This window comes from Limanda limanda, chromosome 14 (genome assembly GCF_963576545.1).
Source record: "Limanda limanda chromosome 14, fLimLim1.1, whole genome shotgun sequence".
Classification (NCBI taxonomy): domain Eukaryota; kingdom Metazoa; phylum Chordata; class Actinopteri; order Pleuronectiformes; family Pleuronectidae; genus Limanda; species Limanda limanda.
The window spans coordinates 7597906-7619960 of NC_083649.1; the positions used below are offsets into that span (position 1 = coordinate 7597906).

At 41.9% G+C, this 22055-nt stretch overlaps 4 protein-coding genes and 1 long non-coding RNA gene across 9 annotated transcripts in view; 2 read left to right on the forward strand and 3 right to left on the reverse strand.

The window, feature by feature from the left end:
- The window catches only part of LOC133019622 (protein unc-119 homolog A-like), a 9552-nt gene extending 5161 nt beyond the window's left edge, over window positions 1-4391 (reverse strand). For all 4 annotated transcript variants that reach the window (XM_061086163.1, XM_061086162.1, XM_061086161.1 and 1 more), the window contains exon 1: window positions 4184-4391. In XM_061086163.1, coding sequence (XP_060942146.1) covers window positions 4184-4391 — 208 coding nt within the window. The remainder of the gene's footprint in view (window positions 1-4183) is intronic.
- Window positions 4392-8645: 4254 nt separating this feature from the next.
- Window positions 8646-10662, forward strand: LOC133019203 (beta-crystallin A3-like). The gene is made up of 6 exons (XM_061085597.1): window positions 8646-8674; window positions 9045-9106; window positions 9270-9388; window positions 9532-9673; window positions 9752-9894; window positions 10009-10662. The coding sequence occupies exons 2-6, from the start codon at window positions 9068-9070 to the stop codon at window positions 10154-10156; spliced, it is 591 nt and encodes a 196-aa protein (XP_060941580.1). The 5' UTR covers window positions 8646-8674; window positions 9045-9067; the 3' UTR covers window positions 10157-10662.
- Window positions 10663-11486: 824 nt separating this feature from the next.
- Window positions 11487-19827, forward strand: LOC133019202 (Golgi SNAP receptor complex member 1-like). Its single transcript, XM_061085596.1, has 9 exons — window positions 11487-11535; window positions 12845-12956; window positions 13286-13358; window positions 13824-13931; window positions 14012-14103; window positions 15039-15113; window positions 18668-18697; window positions 18932-19014; window positions 19326-19827. The coding sequence occupies exons 1-9, from the start codon at window positions 11508-11510 to the stop codon at window positions 19448-19450; spliced, it is 726 nt and encodes a 241-aa protein (XP_060941579.1). The 5' UTR covers window positions 11487-11507; the 3' UTR covers window positions 19451-19827.
- On the reverse strand, window positions 15794-17151 carry LOC133019204 (uncharacterized). The gene is made up of 3 exons (XR_009682867.1): window positions 16844-17151; window positions 16279-16374; window positions 15794-16159 (listed from the first exon to the last, which is right to left on the reverse strand). It is a non-coding gene; the product is annotated as an uncharacterized LOC133019204 (long non-coding RNA).
- Window positions 19828-20677: 850 nt separating the features above from the next.
- LOC133019205 (trafficking regulator of GLUT4 1-like) lies at window positions 20678-21858 on the reverse strand. 2 transcript variants are annotated; one of them, XM_061085599.1, is made up of 3 exons: window positions 21157-21858; window positions 20847-20973; window positions 20678-20757 (listed from the first exon to the last, which is right to left on the reverse strand). In XM_061085599.1, the coding sequence occupies exons 1-3, from the start codon at window positions 21556-21558 to the stop codon at window positions 20747-20749; spliced, it is 540 nt and encodes a 179-aa protein (XP_060941582.1). In that variant the 5' UTR covers window positions 21559-21858; the 3' UTR covers window positions 20678-20746. The 2 variants fall into 2 exon arrangements, with proteins under 2 accessions (XP_060941582.1, XP_060941581.1); XM_061085598.1 differs by lacking the exon at window positions 20678-20757 and having other exon boundaries at window positions 20787-20973.
- Window positions 21859-22055: the final 197 nt, after the last annotated feature.

The window sequence follows — 22055 nt, forward strand, 5'->3', positions numbered from 1 at the left end:
CCTGTTTTCTCGCTGAAGATCTATGAAATCACCAGTTTACAGCCAGACGAGGTTCTGGCCTCAATTCAGCAGAGACTGCATCACATGACCTAGATTCATCCAAAATAAACACTCCTGAGCTCCATGTTGGCCATTCACCCAGATAACGCTGGGACCGGTCACATTCTACCTTCCAGAACAGCAGTTCAAAATTAGCGGCACATGACTCCATATAAAAGGTTTGAAACACAACGTGCATGCAGGCAAACATAACAACTGACAGTGAAAATTCTGATCTAGTTCAGTCTGTTCCACTTGAGTACACGCCTGACAGGTCTATGGAGCCTTTATAGTCCCCAACTACCCAAACCTCATCCTACATGTCTTTGGGCTGTGCGAGGAAGTCAGATTACCTGCAGAAAACCCACACAGACATGTGGAGAACATGCAATTCAAACCTCTTGCTCTGAGGCAACAGTGCAACTGCTTTGGCTCAACTTGTTGATGATGAATCATGATAACAGCAGCCTGGCTATACCCGGCTGATGGGGACACTCTATTCCACACTCGTTGCATAATGCACATTGTAGTATGTACTGTTTATATACAGTTTTTTATTTATGTAATCATATCTTTATAGAGTTTTTAGTCTGTATGGTATGTATGTTCTGTAATTATTTCATTCTATCCTAATGGGCATCTACAAGAAAGGATTTCATTGTATTGTACTAGTGCAGTGACAATAAAATAAATCTCCTTTAAATAACCTTTAAAGGAATTACCTTAGTCTTCTCCTTCTGTGACTTCCTGTTTTATTTTGAAAGTGACCTTCCCCATGTGTCTACTGTTGTTTCACTTCCTGCACCAGTGTGTTTCCCACCTTTGAGAATGGGAGCTGGTTCCTCCGCTGTCACACCTGTTAACTCCACCACTTTGTCCCTGAGCTCTCACTCACTTTCTCACTTCATCTGATTCGTTCCCTCAATTCTGATCGCTCGTCTTTCACAGAGTCTTAAATATTATCTCAGAAATGTTACATTCACCATTTAGACTTTAGTGAAACAACTAAAAATTCTCCTGCAAAGTCAAGTCACAGATTTTACTGCAAACTCTTGATTAGTAACCAGCAAGTTCACTATATTTGTTAAAACAAGATCAACACGCTACTCTATGAAAAATTCATGATGCATCTATTCTATTGAGTTTCTTGTGTTTTTGTCGAAGTACAGCTGAGTGTAAAAACAGACATGATGTGTCACAGTCTCCTCCCCTAAGCTCTGTGTGAACTGTGATTAGGTTTGATCGCATGCTGGCGTAGAGCCTGACGCATCTCGCCTCTGCCTTACTGACCCGAATTCGCCTGTCACTGACCACAGCGCCATGGCAACAGTGCCATGGCAAAAAACGAGAATGGCTTTAAAAAGAGAGGAGAAGATGACGAGACGACGGGAGGAAGAGAGCGGAGGTTCACTGTTGGACGGGGGTGGAAATCAGACATGATTTCACACAGCGAACAAGTGGTCAACAGGAAGTGAGTTTGTGACATTGACGACAAGAAAGGTTCAGAAATGTGTGAGGTTGTCTTCTTCATATGGTAAATGGTAAATGGATTTGTATGTATATAGCGCTTTTCTAGTCTGATGATGACCACTCAAAGCGCTTTACAGTACAGTCTCACATTCACCCATTCACACACACACATTCATACAGTCCATCTACTTGCAGTTATTCTATGAGTGGCCATTCAGGGTTCAGCATCTTGCCCAAGGATGTGATTGGCCTTGGTCTATGTCGTTGAATAATGTTTCACATCACATTTTCTCAGCGCTCACTGTGATGTTTTCAAACGCTTGTTTTGTCATAATTATTCACTTTACAAAACTGAATCAGAGGAAAACTGGTTTCCTTTAGAAGATGGAGCCAGCAAATGTAAAAAAGCATTTCTGCTTCATTTAAACACGAATAACGAGATTTTCAAGCCTCCGTTGGTTAATTTCCTGTCGGCTGTTGAGTATTTAGCTTGGAGGCAGATTAAGATTCTCTTAAGAACATAAGTTCAGATCAAATTAGTCGACTGCGTGAGGACAAAGCCTGCTCTGTCCGTGCAAACCTTAATCACTCTCAGTCGCTTGCTTTGGTTACCAGATGAGCGTCAAGTATATTTGAAAGTGACTTTCCTGAGCATGTTTCCTCTCCTGTGAGACTGTAACAGGCAGCGAGCAGCTTCAAACAACAACCACTGAGTAAAAAACACAGAGTTTGACGCGAGACCGAGCCAGGCGTCATTCAACTTAGAGAGGGAATCAACTTCAGCTACTTGAGAATGAGCAGCAGCAGAAATAAACATTTTAAAAACAGGAGCCACAAAACAACACCAGGGCCTCAGAGAGCTCAGGTTGTTGGTGACAAGTCTGCTGGCGACAGGTGACAGCACAGCTCCTCTTTTAAACCGGGGAGCGGCCAACAGACATGAAGGAGAGTCGAGAGAACAGAGAGGCATGTTCCTCTGGCTGTAACCAAGGGAAGATGCTTCATGTTGCCGTAGTGATTCGAGCACGTGTCTGCGTTGCTGTGGTGATTCACACATGCCTCCTCTTCCCTCCAGCCATGGCGTCGTGACATGGGAGAGGGAGAGTTTCCGACGCCATAATAAATAATAATTCCGGCGTGGGAGACAGAGTCATTGTGATGATCCCGTGTGTACACAGCCTTAGTTACTCTCCTGTTCTGATCATTTCAGGGGGCTGACGCTGAAATGGATGATAAGAAGAAAATAAAATGTCTGATACTGATATATACTTAAAACAAATTCCAGTGATTCCTAAATTGTCAAACTCTCTTAAACAAGAAATGGGATTGAGAAATGATATTTTACAGATTAACCATAAACTTCTGTATTAACAAATACACGTAAAAAGAAAACAGAAATACAACAAAGTGCTTCAGAAGGAAGCAATTAGAAAAAATAAGTCAAAAAAATTGTAGATTTTAAAGACAATAGTTATAGATAAATAGATGAATTTTGTATATAACTATTAATATTATTATATAGCAAAGGTTTGTCATCTGCATATAGTTACTTTTCATACTTTGACATAGGTTTTTGCTGATTTATTTTGGACTTTTACATGTTTAAGTATAACCTACATAACCTATCCTTGCTTAAGTTAAAACTCTATATCACTCCTTGTATAACAGCAATGAACACTCTCCTGTTTCCTGCAAGTATTATTGTGGGTCCCTCAGCGCCTGACTGCAGAGTGAACAACAGGATACAGCTACAGAAACACTTCCAGGTTGGATGAGGCCTCTTAGATTTCTGCAAAACACACGTCAGTTACTCTCTTCAGCCGAACTGAACCAGACGTGACCTCACGAGAAGAAACCTCCTTGGATCGTGACCCCTGACTCACCCCAGCACCTCACTCTGCACCTTCCTCCAGCCGAATAACATCACCCGGAGGTGAGGTAAAGCCATGGTGCCCCACAGAGGATGATGTGATTAAAGGATAAAGCGTTGTGCATGTTCAGCAGTTACCTGACACCTGGCTGCTCTTTCTCCCAGGTGTATTTTCAAGGAAGCACCTGAAACATGCTCATGACTGTGAGTTCCTGTCACTGAGACACTCAAGCTCCCTGCACATCTGAGTTTTGAAAAAGGAAAAAGGTTTCTGGGGACAAAATCGCTACCAAATCAATTGAATATGACCAATAAGATAAAATTGTTAAAATAATATATCCAACTAATCTATATCTCTTTTTTATATTGAAAGCAAAAGCACTTTTCCCCAAATCTTTGAGCAATTTTCACATTGTGTCGTCAATAATTTTTTGGGACTCGATTAAAGGATTATGTAAATCATATCTTAGTGTAAAATTTGACTGTAAACATTTAAAAGGGGTCAGAATCCATTTCTCGGAGTTTTAAGACTCTACAACTTATATAGACACAAAGAAAGTAATAAAACGGTCCGAATGTACAATGAACTTTTTCAGTGAGAATTAGGAAACTCTTCTCACCTTTTGTCATTTTTTTTCTAACCTTTTATGTTTAATACATTTTTTTGACAACACGAACAAACAGAAGTAACCGGGGGTCCAGGGGAGCGTCGTGGGGGTAGGAGACATATTAAGGGGACATGCAGGGACACCTCAGCACCTTTGTCCTCCTCCTCCTCCCTCCTCTCATCCCCAGTGAACTTACTCTGTGTGATCCTCTGCAGACCCAGCACGTCCTCCGGGCTGACCCCCACGCTGGCCAGCAGGTCCTCCCCGGGCATCGGGACCCCCACGTCGGTCGAGTTGCATCCCTTCTTCACCCTCATCTCCTCCTCCCTGAGATAATCAGCTGCAGGCTCCTTGGCGCTCGACGGGTCCTGGCTGTTCCCCCGGCTGGTGCAAGAATAGCTCATTCTCCCTTCCTCCTCCTCCCCCTCCCCTCACCCTCTACCAACCGAAGATACAAAGCAGTTGCTCCCTCCCTCCCTCCCTCGTTCCCTGAAGGATGCACAGTTGCTGTCTGTTATCCGGTGCTTAATTCAAATCCGCTTCGTCTCTATGAGGCTGTCTCCTCTGCAGACGCACTGCATGCAAACCTCCCCTCCTCTCTCCTCCTCCCTTCTTCCCCTCCTCTCCCCTCCTCACTCCCCTCCTCTCTCCTCCTCCCTTCCTCCCCTCCTCTCCTCTCCTCTCCTCTCCTTATATTAACCTGTAATTTGAGAAACTACAGTTTGTATGAATGTGCGAATGGGTATGTACATGCGTGTGTATTTATATATATATATATATGTGTGTGTGTATATATCCTCTCCTCTCTCCTCTCTCCTCTCCTCGCATATGGGCTGTTGGGGGGATTCTATGCAATCTTGGGGAAGATGGGGAACTGAATATTAACCTGTAATTTGAGAAACTACAGTTTGTATGGATGTGTGAATGGGTATGCGTGTGTATATATATATATATATATAGATATGTGTGTGTGTATATATCGAAAAGAGACTATATGTATTTTTAATAACCTTGTTTTGTTTGGGTTTTACAGCTGGTGGTTGACGTAAGAGGTGTATTTTATTCCTCGAAATGAAAAATAAATGGATTTTGAAAAAAAACAACTCCTCTCTCCTCTCTCTCCTCTCCTCTCTCTTCTCCTCTCCTCACAGTCCCTGTTGTGTGAAGAGGAGCTGGAGGCCCGGTTCTGTTTGAAATTTTAAAAAGAGGTGGCAGATGGTCACTGATGCCCGGTAGAAGGGGGGGGGGGTTCGTCTGAGCTTCAGCCCTCCTGCAGAGAGGCTGACAGAGCGTCTGGTGTTTCTGCGCTACAAGTGACGGAACAGGCGCAACAATAAAGATGATCTAACGGTTCATTCATAACAGTGTCTGTGTTATTCATGTTTAAAGGACCTACATCATTCCCGTTATGGTGGAAGGTTGAGATAAGGTTAAGGTTAATGTTAAGGTTAAGGTTAAGGTCAAGGTTAAGTTTCATATCAGGTTAGGTTTAGGTTAATGTCAGATTATGTTTAGGTTTGGGTTAAGGTAAGTAACTCTCTCTGTGTGTGTGTGTGTGTGTGTGTGTGTGTGTGTGTGTGTGTGTGTGTGTGTGTGTGTGTGTGTGTGTGTGTGTGTGTCTATTGAGGCATTTCACACAGTGCAAACCTCAATGAAACAGGCCAATGTAATTCATCAGTGATTTTAATGTTCTAGTATAGTTACATTTTGAGGCAGGTCTTTATTATATGTCCTTTGGACGTACTTCTTTCCCACTATGTGACACACAACATTGACATGTGACCGTGTTATTGTTGCTTTCACTTTTTTTGGAAATGATCTGGTTAGTTTGCTGCCACAAACACCAGCTTCTCAATCTTTACATTTACAGCTGTTGCCTGCTGGAAGTCACCACAGACAGGCGCCAACGGGACCAACTCTGTGAGGATTTAATTATATTTCTGTCTTTCTCTCTGTACTGATGCATGTCAACTCTCTGCATGAGTCACTGCAGATCTCAGCCACACATGAGTCTCCATCACCACCATGTAAAAAACACCAGTAAAGACAACAGACTGACTTACTATTCAGAGTAGTACATGAAGAGTTCAGGTCAAGGTGTCATCATGGATTTAGTTTTCAAACCAGCATTGACTGAGATCAGAGTCATTTAGAGGGTGAAGATTCCCTAAACTAATTACAACAATAGACACGGAAACATTTGGAAACATTGCACCCTAGAGGTAGTCCTCATGTACTACAGACCAGTCTCCAGTACTAACTTGAGTGTGACCGGTGAATATGCAGTTTCATTCACTCCAGAGGCCAGTGTGTCAGGTGTTGTAGTTCATACGCTGATCAAAAAGTACCTGCAGAGTCACAACATTTTTTCTGGTTCAGAAGTGGGACCAAAGTTGGAAAAAGGACAAACTTCCAAACTTAAATATTAAATTATTTATTTAATTAAGTTCACAAAAGGAAAAATGTATTCAAGTGTAGCTATAAGCGTAGATGTAAAAAGATAGTTTTTTAAGGTTGAGTGTAGTCCTTTGTAAACATGTAGGACATTTGTGTGGCTGTCCTGTGTGTGTCTGTGTCTGTGCTGCAGGGTGGTGTGAGCGTCTGTGTAGTGTGTATAGAAGCAGGTGAGGTTTTGTTACGAGTGAAATGTCTGTATGTGCACACAGAGCATCGGCTACATGGCCACTGTGGGCTCTTCACACCGGCCTGCTGAGTCCGCTCAACCCTTTGTCACATCTGAGCTGCTGCTGCTGCTAACATCAGCAAAAACACACACACACACACACACACACACACACACACACACACACAAAGGGACACACAGGTACTCACATGGACACACAGGGACACACATGGACGTATGCAACAGTCCTGTGTCACATTCTCACCTACACAAAACCCCTGTGATCAGGAATGTCCTCCAGAATATTTAGTTGTGATACGATTTGGGATATGCTCATATCTCTCCCTCTCATATACTGAATATCTATTTCTCTGTTGCAGACACAATCCTGGAATTGCAATCTCACACACACACACACACACACAGAAACACACACAGAAACACACACACTGACAGAGAGTCTGGGCAATGTGCTGACCTCAGTCTGCCATTCCTAAATGTTTATTGTTCAGTGCAGAAAGGAGGGGGTACGTTCAGCTACCTACCGGCTAACCTCTCTTATTTGGTTGGCTTGATTACTTTAGTGACACACTGAGGGATTCTGTAAAACACCAGAAGACGTTTGGAGTAAATGAAAGCGAGGAAATCAGGCTGCCAAACAGTCGAAACAGTAACAAACACATCGACTCTCTTCTCTGAGCGTGTTCCGTGTCACGCTGAAGCATCCACACGGCAACAGGTCATGAAAGTAGAGCTGCCAATTACAGCTCATCAGTCGATGTAGCTGGTGCTGCCAATGAGGCTTTTCCATCGCTGCCATCGCCCCCTGCTCACCTTCATTGATTATTTATTCACTTGCAGAGATTTTCCAGAAATAGCAGCAGCTACTCTAATTCTCGTTTCAACTCAAAGAATACGAAAAATGCATCACAATGACCTCTGGTGGCGTTCAAGGATGATGAATCAAGTTCCTCTTTTTTTAAATCAATAAAGCAGCTTAATTAAATTTCCAACACAGCCACCATCTTTCTTTCTTTTCTTTTTTTTATTTCAAATGTTCTATTTAAGCAATTTGTCCTGGCATCATTGCATATGGTATTCATGTTTCAGGAAATCACAGGGCCGTGACGACAAGTGATCCAAGTCTTGTTAAATAAAAAGCGGACGTCTGATACACATGTTTTAATGAGCAGGGACACTGGACTGTTGGAAAGTAGTTTACTATACAAACAATACACAACACAAACAGTTAAACAACAAATAAAACACAAGCTATATCCTAACACAAGTATTTAACATATTTGACATACAATGCATGGATTACAACTTTTACATTATGGTTGATATTTTTAATAAATGTAATTTACTGTATTTTAGTGGCATTTACACTTAAAAACACAATTTTACAGTGAAGTTTACAAGTGATAGATCAAGTTTCAAGTTTTGTTTGTCACATGTTGTGCAACAATGAAAAGTGTTGGACAAGGACAAGTCAGCTCAGCAACGCAAACGAGAGCAAAAGTCATGGAATATATGAAGCAAGAAAAGAAGAGAAGAAATTTAAATAATCTGAGTCTAAATAAAGTAAAAGAAAACCAAAGTGTTGTTTAACACATGCTCTCAGTGTACGTGATTACAAAAAAATAAACAATCCTGCAGCAGACTGAGACCTGGAATCAGTTGTTGTGGATAAACTTTATAAACAGCAAAAGTAATGTGCTTTGCCTCTGCTCTGCAGTTATAGACTGTTTGATAATAGATCTGTTTATCTGTGCCCCCCCCCCCTCCCCTTAACATATACAGTAGATTTACCACAGAGACATAGGTAATGCAGTATGGACGTTCAGCCTCTTTGTGCTCACATGAATCATTGTGCGTCTGTGTGTCAACCCCTCTGTGTCGCACACAACAAAACAATGGAGTCCAAAGCAAAGTGCTGACATGGGCCCAGGCTGGCCCGCCCCCCCCTGGCCCCTGCCACCCATGGGTGTATATAAACTCCCTTATACACCGTCTCTGCAGACCATTCAGTGGAACCCTGCGACACACAGCTCACCAGTTTAGGTAGGTCAAATTAGTTCAAGGTAACAATACAGTACAGTTTCCCAATCTATGGACATGATGGAGTATGAGCCTTTAATTCAGTGGAATTAGTAACGACAGGGAGTTTAAATTGATCGTGAAGAGAGAGGGATTTTTCTTTACCTTTACTGGTAAATAGACAGTGAAGGCAAGAAAATTGAAGGTTATAAGTGTTTACTGATGTATTTTGTTGGAGTTAATTGCCTGAACACAGAAAACAGGGAAGTATACGCATCAGAGAAATTTAAGATGCAACCAAGAGTGTCAGATTAAAAGATTTAGATGTTTGAGATTGGGGAAGTTTTGTGTTGTGGTGATTTTCCTCATCCTAAATATGTCTGTTTCTCTACAGGTACTACTGAAAAACAGGAGAAAATGGCTCTTACTAACCCCATGCCCATGGGCCCTTGGAAGGTAAGCATATGCCGTACTACATTACCCAGGAGCACATGGAGCAGGAAGAAGTTTCTGAGCATGACAAGGCACAGCAGTGTTCCCGCTGTGTTTATGTACTGTTTTACAAACTGACCCGACTGTGATGATCTAATCTCCCGTCTCATTCTTTCGTGTTTCACAGATCACCGTGTACGACCAGGAGCACTTCCAGGGCAGGCGTATGGAGTTCACCGCCAACTGCCAGAACATCATGGAGTGTGGCATGGAGAACATCCGCTCCCTGAAGGTCGAGTGTGGCGCGTACGTACCAGGCTTCTCCTCACTTTTAGAAATACCAGAGCAGATTGAAACACTGAAAAAGATGGGTTGAGGAGTTTAAAAGTGTTTGTTAAGTTTGTATTTCCTTGCTGTCTGACTTTATAAATTCCCTTTTCTTCTTGCAGCTGGGTCGGCTACGAGCACTCCAGCTTCAACGGCCAGCAGTTTGTCCTGGAGAAGGGAGACTACCCTCGCATTGAGGCCTACAGTGGCAGCAACTCCTACCGCATTGAGAGGATGATCTCCTTCAGGCCCATCTGCAGTGCTGTAAGTCTAATGAGCGACACAGGAACAGCCCTCGGCTTACTTTACTTTGTTAAAACTCCTTCCTCCTCCTTTGCACAGAACCATAAGGACTCCCGCATGACCATCTTCGAGATGGAGAACCTGACCGGCCGTCAGTTCGAGCTGTCTGACGACTACCCCTCCCTGCAGGCCATGGGCTGGATGAACAAAGAGGTTGCATCCATGCACATTCAGAGTGGAGCGTAAGTCCCACAACATGACATTTGATGAAGTTTTGCACAACTTATCATCAGCTGGATGGATATTTATATCACTATCTTATCTTATCTTACCGTATCTCTCATTTACTTCTTCAGATTCGTGTGCTACCAGTACCCTGGATACCGTGGCTTCCAGTACATTCTGGAGTGTGACGTGCGTGGAGGCGAGTACAAGTGCTGCCGTGAGTTCGGCTCCCACGCCCAAACCTCCCAGATCCAGTCCATCAGGAGGATCCAGCACTGAGAGGGAAGCGTGTCTTTTACTCTTCCTCATCACCTCTTCATCTTCCTTCTCCTCTCCCTCAACCTGAAATTCCATCCCTTGCTCCGTTCCTCCTCTCCCCCGACCTCCATCTCTCCGGCTCCACTGGTTTGACAAGTCAGAGCAGGATCCCAAGCTGGTCTTCAGGTGCTTACTGATGTCAGTTGTTCACAGCGCTTTTTGTTTTTTAAAGGAACATCACACAAAGAAAGGAACAATGTGAGAAAGACAGAAAATCGGAATGACAGAAAGAGGAAATTGAACTAGCGTGCAAGAGAGGCCTTGTGTGCCGAGGTCGGCTGCAGAGCGGTGGAAACACCTCAAAGCTTTTTGCTCTTTTTCATCTCGACCATTGATGGCATCCTCATCATGATTGTCACTGTCTTCTGCATCAACACAACAACCTGTGATACCTGTGATATCCAAGACTGCCTGTGTTCAAGACGATGAATAAAGAGAATGAGCAAAGAAACTGAGAGATTCACAATACTGACATGTACCTCAATCCCTTCTGTGTCTTGTCTTTCTCTCGTGAACTCAAATCATAATAATGAACGTGAGAAACATGAACTTATCAGGTGAATCCAATGGGCAAAAACTGGTATGAATGAGAATTAACCTCATTAAAGCCTGAAACACTGACCTGTCGTGGGACTTTTCCAAACTAAACTAATATCACATAGTTTCATTTTTATTATCAGGCTCAACCTTTTCAAAAATGCCAAAACATATTAGGCAAAATTGATGATGCGGACATAAAACAGGTATAAATGGTCTTTTAAAAATGATCTTCTGAATATAAAAGTTAACTTTGGAATACAGTCAGTGTAGCCCTAAAAAAACTAAAACTAAAATATTTCACAGCTCAATATAGAGGGGGCAGAAAAATAGAATAAAAAGTTTCAAGTAGTTTAGCTATAAATTGCATGGTTTACAGCTTCTACTTTTATACTTTAACTCTCTAACAGAAATACTTATTGTAACCTGGAAGTTTAAAATATTAAACTAAGCTCCATCTCAGCCAGATTTTAACAATAATAAACTTTATCTGTAATAATAAACTTATGTCAAAATGAAAAGAAGCATTTCTCTGCAAGCACTTTTAAATTCTAAGTTTTAAATACATGTTTCCTGATTATACTTCACTCTCTTTTTACTTAAGGGAGATTCTGAATCTGGGTTTTTAACTCGTTTGTTATTTTCCATCTTTCATTCCGTTCAGTACACGCTGCAGTTGCCTACAAAGGCCGCTAGAGGCCGCTGTGGTGTGGAATACAAATTTGCGACAGTTGTTTCTTATTGACGGCTGACGGTGACATGTCAGTAAACAAACATGGCGACCAGCAGCGACTACTGGGAAGGTAAGTTGTGTTACTGCGTCTGAGTGTCAAACAACTGCGTGCAGACCTGTTGTGTGGTTTTCCCAGCGGCTCAGCTCAAACACACACACACGCTCCCGTCATAAGTTTTGTTAAATGAACGTAATGTCGTCGCAGAGCAGGATTGTGTAGCTGCTAACCTGTTAGCTTGTGTGTGGCTGTTTCACCTGCTCAGACGTTGTTAGGCTTTTTCATCGTGTGTCACTTTGTGTTAGTTTTATGTGTCTCTGTGGTAGTTTTCATCATCTTTGTGTTAATCTTGTCTCTCTTTGTGGTAGTTTAAAGTGTCTGTGTTCATTTGTAGTAGTTTTAAGTGTCTTTGTGTATGTTAGTGGTAGTTTTCATCATCTTTGTGGTAGTTTGTGTCTAGTATTCATTGTGTGTCTCTTTGTGGTAGTTGTGAGGTTCTCTGTGTTCATCTTGTGTCACTTTGTGTTAGTTTTATGGGTCTCTGTGGTAGTTTTCATCATCTTTGTGTTCATCTTGTCTCTCTTTGTGGTAGTTTTACGTGTCTCTGTGTTCATCGTGTGTCACTTTGTGTTAGTTTTATGTGTCTCTGTGCATTTGTGTATGTTTGTAGTTTTATGTAGTGTCTGTGTTCATTTGTAGTAGTTGTAAGTGTCTTTGTGTGTGTTAGTGGTAGTTTTCATCTTTGTGGTAGTTTGTGTCTAGTATTCATTGTGTGTCTCTTTGTGGTAGTTGTGAGTTTCTCTGTGTTCATCTTGTGTCTCTGTGTTAGTTTTATGTGTCTCTATGTGCATTTGTGTATGTTTGTAGTTGTACGTGCCTTTGTGTTCATCATGTGGCTCTTTGTAGTAGTTGTAAGTGTCTTTGGGTATGTTTGTGGTAGTTGTCGTCATCTTTGTGGTAGTTTGTGTCTAGAATTCATCGTGTTTCTCTTTGTGGTAGTTTTAAGTATCTCTGTGTTCATTTGTGTATGTTTGTAGTTTTAAGTGTCTTTGTGTTCATCTTGTGGCTCTTTGTAGTAGTTGTAAGTGTCTTTGGGTAAGTTTGTGGTAGTTGTCATCATCTTTGTGGTAGTTTGTGTCTAGAATTCATCATGTTTTTCTTTGTGGTAGTTTTAAGTGTCTCTGTGTTCATTTGGGTATGTTTGTGGTAGTTTTAAGTGCCTCTGTGTATGTTTGTGGTAGTTTTTTTCTTGTATTCATTGTGTTTCATTTTGTGGTAGTTCTGAGTGTCTCTGTACACACACAAATTATATTTTGGTTAGATGTAGAAAATCGTTTTCTTTCATACGAGATGTTTTTTTGTCTTTCTGCTTCTGTCTCAGATTTGCGTAAACAGGCCAGACGGCTGGAGAATGAGCTGGACCTCAAGCTGGTCTCCTTCAGTAAACTCTGCACCAGCTACAGCAGCAACAGCAACAAGACGAGAAACAGCCGGTCAGCAGCACACCTCACCTCACTGCACAGTGTGGAAGTCCTCTGACTTCTGTTGACCTTAGATATACACTTTAAATATCTGTAAAGAAATAACCTGTGTTAAATCTAATCAGATTTTTACAATACTACTACTACTATTACTTCTATCATTGCGTATCATAAATCCTAAATTTCCTCCCTTATTTCTACTGTTTCAAAATGTTTAAGTGATATATTTTGTGTGATGTGTGATTCATGAGTCTGTTCACAAACACATTCAACTACATTTTTATACTTGGAATGACAAAAAGAACTTAGGACCTAATTAAGCCTAATTTCCTTCTCATCAGATCTGATTCTGGCTCAACTCAAGACAAGATGCTTGTGGCCATGACTACTGAGCTGGAGCAGCTCCTGGCCAATGTAAGTCAAATAACATTACAAATTACACTACATAATATTAGTGTCATAGTATTACTTTCCTTTTGTATTATTATTATTGGCTTTAGTGTAGCTTCAAGTCGAAGCGACAGAACTAATCTTGTGCCAATATTATCAAAGGTAATTAAATCTATATTTAATGATAATAAAAAAAATATTTGTAGAGCAGCTCAAAGTGCTTATACTGTTCTTTAAACAAAAATAGAGCATCAAACAAAGCTCTCTGTGTTGTGTTGGGGTTTTATATGATGGGAGAAGTACTTTTTATTTTACAGGTTACCGGTTATTGCCGATGCGCTTTTTTACAATACATTTGTGTTTAATAGAACATTGTTATATGGTAAACTGACATTATAATATTGTGAGGTTAAGAGTCACACTTTATGTTAATGTTTTATATAGTGTTATATTGAATAACCATATAAATGTAATCTCTGTATTTTGCAGCTTACAGGGGTCAATGACAAAATGGCAGAATACACAAACTCTCCTGGAGTTTCGTTACACAACGCAGCTTTGATGCACACCCTACAGAGACACAGAGACATTTTACAGGTACACAAAATAACTTAACTTTCTTTTATTACTGCCATTGTCAGTATTTTGACTGTAGTTCTTTATGTTGCATCCTGCAGGACTACAATCAGGAATTCCATAAAACCAAAAGCAACTTCTTCAGCCTGCGGGAGCGAGAGGACCTGCTGGGCTCGGTTCACAGAGACATCGAGTAAGCCCCCTCATGCAATACATATATAATATAATATATTGTATATTGTTAGCAAACAAAATTTCAGATAATATCGAAAAATGCAAATTTCTAAATGGAGTTTTATTTATTTTAGTTTATACAAAGATATTCTCTTCTGCTTTCTCTGTGGACTGCTGCTGTGTTAACCTCCACCAGTAGGAGGCAGAAATGTCCAGTCATTAACAGAATTCCCCCACCCTTTAACAGCCTGCTTCCCTCTATCATGTTTCATCCTGTAAAACGAGGCACCTCCTCATCATCCGACCTACCTCCCCCTCTCTGCATCTCCTCCTCTCTCTCTACATCCCTCTCCTTCTTTCTTTCTTTCTCTGGGGGTATCTTTCGTAAGTGCCTTCTACAGTAAATCAAACCACAAGGCTTTCATTTAGCCGAAGCTGAGAGAGAGTGGTTATGTCTGGCCCATCTGAACCAGAGAAATGCTCCATCTGGGAGGACAGGGATTGCACGACTAGAGGGAGGGAGACACGTTGTCCTGAGCTGATGCTGACGGACCGATTACTAAAATGATGAAAGTGAATTTTTATAATTTCCTTTGAGATGAGAGGTGTGGAGATGCTGTGGGAGGGAGAGGGGCAGAGGAGATAATGGGTGATGAATTGATGATCGGTCCAAACAGGGAGTGTAAATAGGAGATGGAGGACAGAGTTGTGGCTTAAGCAGAGCTAATCACTTAAAAGCCTTATCGCAGGAAGTGCATAATGAGCATCCAGGCATCAGTTAATAGGAGAGAGTGAAATACTTCATTCGGTATCAAGACTGAAGTCTTGCATGTGATTATGGAGGGCAAGACTGTGTTGTTTGTTTTGATGAAGCAACCAAACGATATTCTTATAGTATATTGTATTACGAATTAATCAGTTGATTGTTTTTCTTGCTTCTGTTCACCTGTGCAGGTCCTACAAAAGCAGCTCAGGAGTGAATAACAGAAAGACCGAGCTCTTCCTCAAGGAACATGAACATCTCAGAAAGTAAGAGATCTCTTTTCGAAAATTACACCCTCTGCTCATACCTCTGCCAAGGCCTCACAGTCCCCTTAAATTCAATCAAGCTGCACCAAATCACACACACTCATAGCTATCAGTCACCTTAATATGTCAAGATCCATTCATTATTCCTCAGGAAAATTGGAGAAAATAAAAACACCCTATCTCTCTATGTCAAAGGAAGTATAAACCAACAAACTGAGTCAGGTAAATGCATAAAGTCCTTAGCAGAGCTGATGAATCCACCTACCAGCAGCTCTAAAGCTCACTAACAGTTAATGTCTGGTAGTTTTTCAGTCTGTATAAGGATATGTTAACATTAACACTTGAAATTCTGAATAGAACGAGAACTTTATAGATAAGGACTATAACTGTGTATTGTCCTCACAGATCACTTTAGCTGCTGTTAGATTAAAAAATAATATTGATATTAATATATATTTTTTCATACCGAAGTGTTTGGTGTTAAATTAAGCAGGTATGAACCTTAATTTTTATTTCTGTTTCTATTCTTGAGAAAATCCTGCGCAGAAACAAAACTATTAAAACACATGTAAGTGATTATTGATTCAAAATAGCTGCTTCAGTTTTTTGATGCATCAGGAGGAAGGTCAGATATAAAACAGATAACAAACATGTAGTAAATATTCAACCCAAGACAGTACTGCAGATGTTACATGTGGTCTTTATTATCATCAATACTTCTCAAATCAACGATGACTTCAATTTTTAATACTTTGTGAACCACATTTGAGTTGATCTGTCGGAGAGCAGATTTCTAAAAGGGTGAGTCCAATGCATGATGGGAAAATGTATTATATATTTTTACAGTGACAAATGCGCAGGGAGAATGAACACACATGCTATATGCACACATCTGTTACTCTGTTCTGTTAGAGGAATAAAGCTGAATAAATCTTTCTTCTCACCTCATTTGTTGATCGTATTGCATCCTGAACCAAGGAGTCCTGTTTTGGCTACCACATTAATATCTGTCACGTTTCCCATTTGCACTTTGCCTTTCGCTCCAGCTGTTTGAATGAGAAGATTGAAGAGAAGGAGACAAGTCCCATAAATATGATGATAATAATAACAATGATAATTATAATACATTGGTCAAACCCTCTCAGCAACATGTGACACCACTCACTGTTTATGGTATTCCCTGATCCAATGGTTCCAGAGTTTACCGGTTAAAAAATGCTGCCAGTCGAGTTGCCGTGGTCAGTGTTGGGCCCAACTCCTCCTGTAAAGAGGTGTCGTCAGGGAAAGAGACGATAAAACAACCTGACAGAAAAATTCATTCACACTGTTTAAACATTTACGTCTAACTTCAGTGCAATTGTCAAAAGGAGAAGCTGACCAATTTAAATTTTTTAGTGCCAAAGAATAACAAAATTGGCAATGATTATAAAAATTTGTTATCTAACCCATATGAAGAAGCATTGTTATTGAGGCTTGATATTTCACAGTGTAACCTTGGCCTTAACTTTTTATAAAAAGCTGTATATAAAAAGAAAACACAAATATATAGATGGGCATATACATATTAGAATTAGCACATTTTTGTAAAATATCATCCCAAAAGCATCTTTCTGAATTGATTAATCTCTCAAATAAAACGTGTTCATGGCGCCAAACATTAACGTCGATCATACCGACTGATTTTATCTGCTCATCGATAATTTGGTCGGGTTCTGTTGTCGGAAACTTACCGCAGTTAGTATTTTGTGACATTTTTCCAACTCAAATCAAGACAAGCAGCGAAATTTCTAAGAGGAAAGCAGAAACAATGATTATGAAAACGGATTCAGATATAATGCCTAAACAGTTATCCAGAGTTTAGGGGATTTCCCTTATTTGAAATTGAAAAAGTTGGATTATCTTACTCTAACACAAAGTATAAAAGAATGTCAAAATCTCAAAATAAGATGGAATATATAAAATGAGATAAATGTGTTGCAGATGACAAACATGGAGTCTTTGTCCTACCTCTGGTCTCAGTCGTCTGTCCTCTGCTGTGAGCTGGGCTTCTTAAATTCACAATAAAGTTTTGTTCCCGGAACTGATGAGGAGTGTTTGATGGGTCAATTCCCGAACTTGCTCCCATATTTCTTTAGTCGTTAACTTACAGTAAGCGTGATGCTTATCAATGAGGTTGCGTGTTTCATTGATCTTTATGTCTTTATGCATTTTGGCGTCCGTCGGTTCACAATGAAAACGTTTCATATTAATGTTAAATCATTATTATCATATATTCAAGTTATCTCAGGGCACCAGGGTTCTAAAGAAGGTAAAACAAATTAAAATCATTAACTAGGAATTTGGGACTTTTATTAATAATTAACTTGATACCAGTGACCACAGTCACCTTATCAGTAGTGAGCGAAGTTGAAGGTTTCACAGTTTCTGGCAGTGGAGACGTTGGCAAAAGTTATACTTGAGCAACATTAGTGAATAGAAGGCAAGTGTGTCGAGGCAAAACATTTCCTATAAAATAATGAAAGTTAAAAACACACAAACTAACTATATACACGTGTGTTTGTGTGTGTTGGTGTGTACATGCACTGAACTCTGCTGTCCCTCCATATTCTCTCCAGAGGAGGTGCATGTGTGAACGCATATGTCCGAGTGAGACGCTCACGCTCCCCGGTGTCTGCAGACTTTATCCGCCTGACGTCCTAGTTTAATATCCGTAGAAATCCAGAATTCGATATTCGAGAATTTGATGTGTGAAAAGAGCAGGGGACCCCCCCCCAGCCAGGAAGGAGCACAGTAAGAAGTAGGAGTGAGACAGGACAGGCCTTGGAAACTTATTATTCATACTACTGTTCACAAACTTGATGCTAAGGGGATGAGATGAGTATTTCAGTGAGCGAGGGAAGTAGTTCCACGTGTGAGAGTACAAGTTAAAGACAGAAAGCCGGAAATAAGCAAGAAGCCGTGGTCTCTGCCAGCGAATGAAAGATGGAGAGAAAAAGCAGAGGACAGCAGTAGATAGAAAGTAGAAGAGGTGGACAGATAGACGAATGAAGTGTAAAGCACAGTATTGATTTCTTTGTCTCCGCTCGAGTCAGCCAGGATGCACAGTGCAGCCTGTGCTCAGCTCGGCCCTGAACACTGAACATTTCATTTTTCTCTCCGTCACTCACCTCAGCAGTTAACAGCAGCTCACGTGAAGGTCGTGCATCTGCCGTCTTGCTTATATGAACCTATATTCATCCTCTGTATGTGTTGTAGAGACGAAACATGCTTCTGCTCAGATGGGGTCGGATTTGACCAATCAGTCTGACGTTCTAAAGAATCCTCCATTAACCAGCACTTTCTCCTGCCTCTCGGGACTCGCAGGAGGAAGTGCTCCCTTTATGATAATCGACAAAAGAGCCGTGTGGTTTCATGCACAGGCTTTCCTTTGTTTAATCCAGCAGAAAACATTTTCCAGTACGGTTCAAATCGGATCAAAATGTTGTTTGTGAAAGGGATGAAGGCGTTTCAGTGTCTTTCAACTTGTCATTTTTTCCCCCATTTCTTACTCACAGCTCCGATCGGCTTATTGACAATGCAATAAGGTGAGCTTTATTGCCACATTCACTCTCCTCCTCTCCCCTTTTACTCTCAATCACTCACTCAACACACAAACACACACACACACACACCCTGAACAAACACAGCCCATTCAGATCTGTTAAAAAGACGCCATCGTAACATCCTACTTTTTTGCTTCTCGGCCAAAAACATTAAATGTGATGTGGTGACGTCAGCTGAATCCCTCGTTTAATCTCTCGTGCTTTCTCTCCCTCCAGTATCGCCATGTCGACCAAAGAGAACATCACTTTTCAGCGAGGGATGCTGAAGTCCATTCAAACCAGGGTTACAACTTTGGCTAGTATCCTTTTTTATAATTTTACTTATATCTCCTCCTCTGCTCTTTACCCGGAATTTTCTACTGTCTTTGTTCAAATAGAAATCAGGATATTTGCACAGATTTGTCTCAGCACATGCTGGTGCTATGCAGGGATATCAGCCTGTATGACGCAGTAGACTTTACCATTAGGCTCCATTTGTCCTACTCCCCCCCCCTGGTTGCTTGCCCTGCTGATGTATGTTCCCTACTGCTTTCCGCCTCTTGCTCACTGCAAGCGAGGGAAGCCCGACTTCTTAATTATCTTTCCTTCACTGCACCTCCCTGCCCCTCAGATCGTTTCCCTGCCATCAACGGTCTCATCCAGAAAATCAATTTGCGCAAGAGGCGTGACTCTCTAATCCTGGGCGGGGTGATCGGCGTCTGCACCATACTCCTGTTGCTCTACACTTTCCACTGACTCACTCGTCACTTGGCCGCCTTTTACTTTCATTTTCAAATATTCCTTGCAGTCCAACTGTTTTTATGTATCTTCGTATATATGTCTCCTTCTATTGTAATTTGCTTTCCTTAAACCAGCAATTAAGAAAGACATTTTAAGGTTCATCACATTAAGTCTTAATTGAACGAGAGGATTTGTTGAGTTTTATTTATTTTCTGCAATATGATTACGTTTTCATCTTGAAATTCATATATTGCTGCTTGTACCCTGTTGTAATTTTTAAATCTTTATAAATGTATGAAATAAGATTTTACTGGCGTGGTGTACCCTTCATGCCGCACTTTTGTTATATACGCTATCGACGGTGCCTGACCAAAATAAAGACGACGATCTCACTCCTGCGTGTGTCATGCTCATTCAAGTTTATTTCAGACATGCAGAATTATGGCACGTTAACCAGTCATACAGTATAAATGTATAAACATCAACATCAGAGTGCCAAGAACAGTGCATACAGGGGGGGAACGGCCCCTATCTCATATCTTGCAGTATAGTGTAAACATAATGAGGTGTAGAGATCCAGGCAGTTCCAGTAGAGTCCAAAACACGAGTCAGTTCATTTTAACATAGTAGCACGGCAAAGCAAGAGATCACACTACGACTGCAGTGGGGCGTTGTTGTGTACATGAGCTTTATGTAAACGGTGTATGAAATCAGCTTATATGTTCATGGACATGATGAAACACCCTGAGGCGAACAGAAAAGGAGGGTCGGTGCTTAGGGAAGTTTAATGTTAGGACAAAGACCGGAGGTGCACTGAGGACTTCTGCTATTCACATCACACGCAAATCTTATCACGCTAGTTTGGGGATTTTTCTTTTTTACTTCTCATGATTATTATATGTATTTTTTGCTCTCATAATCAAAATGTAGAATCCTCCAATGGTCCGTGTCGTCAGTGCACCACCGGTTCAGACTGAGCTGTTTCCACCCTCTCGCAGGATGTGCTGAGCGGACAGCGTGCAGCCTTCGTCCTCCTCCCGTTGTTTCCTGAGTTTGTGGGTTAGCGGACGTGAGCCTGTGACTTCTCTCCTCTTTCTTTTCTTTCTGTCTCTCTCCAGCAGAAAAAAAAGCAACAAGTTGAACATCAAGAGTCTCTTAAGCTTGTTTTCAACTCAGATTTGTGCTTCTTTTTTTTTTTTTTGGTCTTCATTCCTCATCCTCCTCTTCATCTTCTTCCTCTCTTCTGTGCAAATTTGAGATCAGGTGAAGTCCAAGGAGTCGGTTGTGTGACTCCTTCCATCCCACGGTTCACTACTGGCGCTCTGATAGACAGAGAAGGGAGAAATATAGTTACACGGCTTCACCCTGAGCATTGTGAGTGTGTGCTTTCAGAGTTATTATTTTTTCATACCTATTGTAAACACTATGAAGAAGATGACAGCCACACCCAGCAGAATTGCCAGACAGCTGAACAGCATAGACAGACGCCCATATTTCCTGGCTCCTTCAACATCCCCACTAGTGAGAACAGACCTGGACTAATGGGGGAAGGAGAAGCGAAAGCAAGTCACTAACTATGAATTATTGAAATAGAAGCAGAAAAAATACCTGTAGTGTTTGAGCTTAAGTTCAAATACGCCCCAAGCATCTATAGTCAACCTTAGTGCACAGTGTGTTATCATGATGGGAACTGGAGGAGCAGGAGGATGGAACACACTCACCACATTGGCGTACCACAGGGCGCACACGTTGAGTGGCACCGCGGGACAGAAGCAGGACAGCACGGCCAGCCAGAGGTAGGTGGGGGGCACCGACCCGGGCGGCACCGGGGTGGGCAGCGGGCCCAGGCTCAGCCGGGACGTGGACCGGGGTGGGGCCGCCAGATGCCCCACGGAGCCCGACTTCACCGGCGACCTGTGTCCGACCTGCTCCGAGTCCAGGGACCGCATGCTCCCTCGGATGTTCAGGGAGAAGGAGTCGCAGGACTTGACGTTGCTCTGCCCGCTGGGCTCGGTGGGGGGGGCGCCCAGCAGCTTCTCCGTGTCCTGGAAGTCGGTGGGGTTCGAAACTTCCCTCTCGCCCAGGGCACTTTTCCCGAAGGCGGCATCAGTGTTGATCGCCATCGTGGAAAGATAAAGCAAGTCTTATAATGTGTGAGTGAGAGTGAGAGTGAGAGTGAGGGAGGGAGCCGCTGTCCTGGGGATGGAGATGCTGAGGAGTCTTCCTTCAGATCCTCTCCACGGGGGGTCATCAGATTCAAGAGTCTCAATTCAGAGAGGCCAATACCTTCAAGGCAACCTATTTAATTAAGCAGTCTAACTCCATCCAGATGTCTTATTGATGAGCTCGATGTTATTGATGTCTCGGTCCCTCTCACGTTTAGTTGACGGAGCGAGCGTCCGGACTCGCTTCGCCTTCCCCATCCTCCCCCGCCCCTCTCTCTCTCTCTCCCTCTCTCCCTCCCTCACCCTCTCTCTCTCTCTTTAAGTTCTGAAGAATTACCGCATCTCCTCACATGTGCACGGCTCATCGCCAGCACCAGGCGAGGCTGCCTGATGTGACAGTGCAAATATACGCCTCTTGGACCCGGCGCGTAAAAGCTCTCCATTTACGCACAGAC